Source organism: Hipposideros armiger, unplaced genomic scaffold (assembly GCF_001890085.2).
Source record: "Hipposideros armiger isolate ML-2016 unplaced genomic scaffold, ASM189008v1 scaffold_812, whole genome shotgun sequence".
Taxonomy (NCBI): Eukaryota; Metazoa; Chordata; class Mammalia; order Chiroptera; family Hipposideridae; genus Hipposideros; species Hipposideros armiger.
In genome coordinates, this window is record NW_017732162.1 from 72,467 (window position 1) to 76,245 (window position 3,779).

The 3,779-nt window shown below is 49.0% G+C and overlaps 1 protein-coding gene across 1 annotated transcript in view; it reads left to right on the plus strand.

Moving 5' to 3' along the window:
- GFOD1 (Gfo/Idh/MocA-like oxidoreductase domain containing 1) overlaps positions 1 to 3,382 on the plus strand; it is a 40,385-nt gene extending 37,003 nt beyond the window's left edge. Inside the window, exon 2 of the mRNA XM_019628840.1 lies at positions 983 to 3,382. Within this exon, the coding sequence (XP_019484385.1) occupies positions 1,039 to 1,902 (864 nt within the window). The 5' untranslated portion in view covers positions 983 to 1,038 and the 3' untranslated portion in view covers positions 1,903 to 3,382. The remainder of the gene's footprint in view (positions 1 to 982) is intronic.
- The last annotated feature ends 397 nt before the right edge of the window (positions 3,383 to 3,779 follow it).

Consider the following 3,779-nt stretch of genomic DNA (forward strand, 5'->3'; position numbering starts at 1 on the left):
GAGGACGTCGCTTCACTGGCCCATGTTGGTATTATCATTGTGCTCTTCCCGGGCGAGGCAGATCCGTAGCCAGCTATTGGACGGCCGCTCACAGCGGCTCTTGGCCACTCTCACCACCTGCCAGCCACTCACAGTAGCTTATGGCAGCCCACTGCAGCTTCACTGCAGCCTACGCCTTGGCCGTGACTCACTGCAGCCCAGCTCCACATCCAGCTGTTGTTCACCATCTTAGCTGTAGAAGGCCCAGCGTCACTGGCCCTCATGTGGGATCTGAACCAGGGCCCTGCTGCTCAGAGCTGGTGTCCCAAGCCAACTCTTAACCAACGCGCCACTCAGCCGGCCCGAGACCCTGTTCTTTTCTCTACATATGATATTTTTAATAATACATTTTAAATAAAAATTATATTTTACATATAAAATAAGACATAAAACATTTCATATGTAGGATAATTTTAATAAAACATTTCATATGTAAAAAGATTATATTGTATACTTTAATAGAATTCTTATATTTTATATTTAAATATATTATATTTAAATATTTTAAATATATAAGTATTTTACAAGTAACATTTGTATATAAAATGTTAGACTTACATATGTAAAATATTAAATGAGGCATTTTATATTATATTTGAAATATTTTAAAACATTTAAAAATATTTCTAAAATATAGGCTATTAAATATAATATAAAATAAATATAAAATAAATCAATATTGAAATTAAGGCCAATGGTTTAATACTAAAATTAAGTAGATCTTACTTAACAATTGAACAGATAATATTGAAATCTACAGAATCTATTATTTTTGCATAAATAAAACATGTTATAAAATACTTAAATTGTAATAAGGATATCCGCTCGGGTCTGGTTCCGGGTCCGGTTCCGGGTCCAAGAATTAATGCCTGTGGGCGACAGCGCCCCCTATTGCTCCCTCTCCTCCAGCGCCCTGATCCGCTGTTTTTCCTCCCGCCCGCAGGCATTGGCAAGAACGTCATCTGCGACCGCACGGCCACGCCCCTGGACGCCTTCCGCATGATGTCAGCTGCCCACTACTACCCCAAGCTCATGAGCATCATGGGCAACGTGCTGCGCTTCCTGCCAGCCTTCGTGCGCATGAAGCAGCTCATCGAGGAGGGCTACGTGGGTGAGCTGCTGGTGTGCGAGGTGCAGGTGCACAGCGGCAGCCTGCTGGGCAAGAAGTACAACTGGAGCTGCGACGACTTGATGGGCGGCGGTGGCCTGCACTCCGTGGGCACCTACATAATCGACCTGCTCACCTTCCTCACCGGCCAGAAGGCCGTCAAGGTCCACGGGCTGCTTAAGACCTTCGTGAAGCAGACCGACCACATCAAGGGCATCCGCCAGATCACCAGCGACGACTTCTGCACCTTCCAGATGGTGCTGGAGGGCGGGGTGTGCTGCACCGTCACCCTCAACTTCAATGTGCCGGGCGAGTTCAAGCAGGACGTGACCGTGGTGGGCTCGGCCGGGCGCCTACTGGCGGTGGGCACAGACCTGTACGGGCAGCGCAACAGCGCCCCGGAGCAGGAGCTGCTGCTGCAGGACGCCACGCCTGTCAGCAACTCCCTGCTGCCCGAGAAGGCCTTCAGCGACATCCCCTCGCCCTACCTGCGCGGCACTATCAAGATGATGCAGGCCGTGCGCCAGGCCTTCCAGGACCAGGACGACCGGCGCACGTGGGACGGACGGCCTCTCACCATGGCTGCCACCTTCGATGACTGCCTGTATGCCCTGTGCGTGGTGGACACCATCAAGAGGTCCAGCCAGACGGGCGAATGGCAGAACATTGCCATCATGACGGAGGAGCCGGAGCTGAGCCCTGCGTACCTGATCAGCGAGGCCATGCGCAGGAGCAGAATGTCCCTCTACTGTTAGCGCAGACTGGGGGCACTCGGGCGCTCAGGCCTTCTGCGCTGGGGAGAGGTGGCCTCGAGGAGTGTGGGGGTGGGGAGGGGGAGGGGCAATGGGCATACATGGCACCTGGGAAGCGGAGGCCCAGGTGAAGGGTCCCAGACAAGACTGTTGGGGGGCTGAGCAGATAGCCAGGGAGTGTTCAGAGGTCCTGCCCTTCCTGACATCATCCCTGCTGGCCATTTGCAGGAGAGGGAGGAGGTTTGGCTGCCTGTGCTGCCCTTTTCTGTGAGAAGCAAGGAGGGTGGCTTTCCTTCTCATCTCGCCCACTCCCCACACCTTGGCCTCCTTTGCAAGCCAAATGCTCCTACAAGGTCAAGTCTCCATATCTGATGGCAAGCTCAGTTGGTGTGGGCTTCCCCCACACACACACCTGGTAGGAGAAAGCACATCCTCACAAGTCCACACAAGCCTGTTAGTCTGGGGACAGGTGGGGTTGCAGTGGGGCTAATGACAAAGTTCACATTCCAGGAAAGCTACTTTAAGTGTCTGAAGGGAAAAGTACTTGACTGCAAAGTACTTTCTTGATTGATTGGTCTTCCTCATAGTAAAAACAATGAGGAAGTGAACCTAATTGGTTTCACTCTCTTTCACCTGGCCTGAGGCGGGTAAGGGAGTGCCAGGAATGGCCAGCCGTGAGACAGGTTCTTTCACCCAAAAGGAGAGAGCAGCAACACACCTTACATGGAAATAGATGAGGCCGAGAATAAAATATCTCTTTGAATTTTCCAGCAATTATAAAACTATAAGGAGCCACCTTATAACACTACTTTGGGTGGAGTGAATTGAGTGTAAGAGGGATTCAGTACTGAAGCATTGAGGTTGTCCTTTCAACTGGTTCTTCAGGCAGGGCCAAGGAGACAGCAGGATGTGTGGGTTTGACTCCAAGCTCATATGCTGCCCTCAAGAACTGGAGACAGCTGTGTGCCCCAGTGTTGCTGTGCGAGTTCCCCAGCAGAGGGAAAAAAAGTGAGCCAGCCCTGGACTTGTTTCGTGCTCAAACACCCATCTTTCCTACCAAGCTGGGGAAGGGCTTTTAGGAGATTCACCCAGCTTTGTGGATTTAAAAGCCAATTCTTCAGTTCCACTCAGATATAATCCTCTTCCTCCCACCCCACGAAAAGGAGTCAAGGCTCTTTTCCTTAGCTTTGGCCTTTGCTTTCACAGTTCTAACATCTGAAAAAGGTTTAATACGTATTAACAAAACAAAAGGACATCAAGGAACATAATTTCCAGTGTTTCTAAAATAGGATTTTAGAAGCCTCTCAGGTATATCTTTATGTAGGGTTTGAGAAGCTAATGTTAAAGAAAACATATTATTCTACTCTTTGGTCTCCTGTCTCTCTTGTCTTATCACCCTCTGCTTGCAGAGCTTTTATTGGAGATGGCATCCTGCAGGCTCTGCAGGAAGTGCCAAAAGGGAACAACCACACACACACACACACACACAGAGTCACACGCGCGCGCGCGCGCGCACGCACACACACACACACACACACACACACACAGTCACACACGCGCGCACACACACACACACACACACACACACACACACACTTGTAAATGCTTACTACCACCAAATGTCACTAAAATGGCTCTTAAAAATTCAGACCCGGTCTTGAAAGACCAAGTCAAATACATTTTGAAAACAGGCCATCATCCTTTTGTTATCTTTTCTTAACCCTTTATCCCACAAAAGACTTTTGTCAAAGTTGGATGTGGAGACTAGCGCTTATAAATCTACATAGCTTTTGTCCACAGCTCACAGAAATCCAACAGTTGTCTTTGGCACACAACTGAGGTTTCGACTTCTTTTCAGATAATTGGCAGTAGAACTAAAA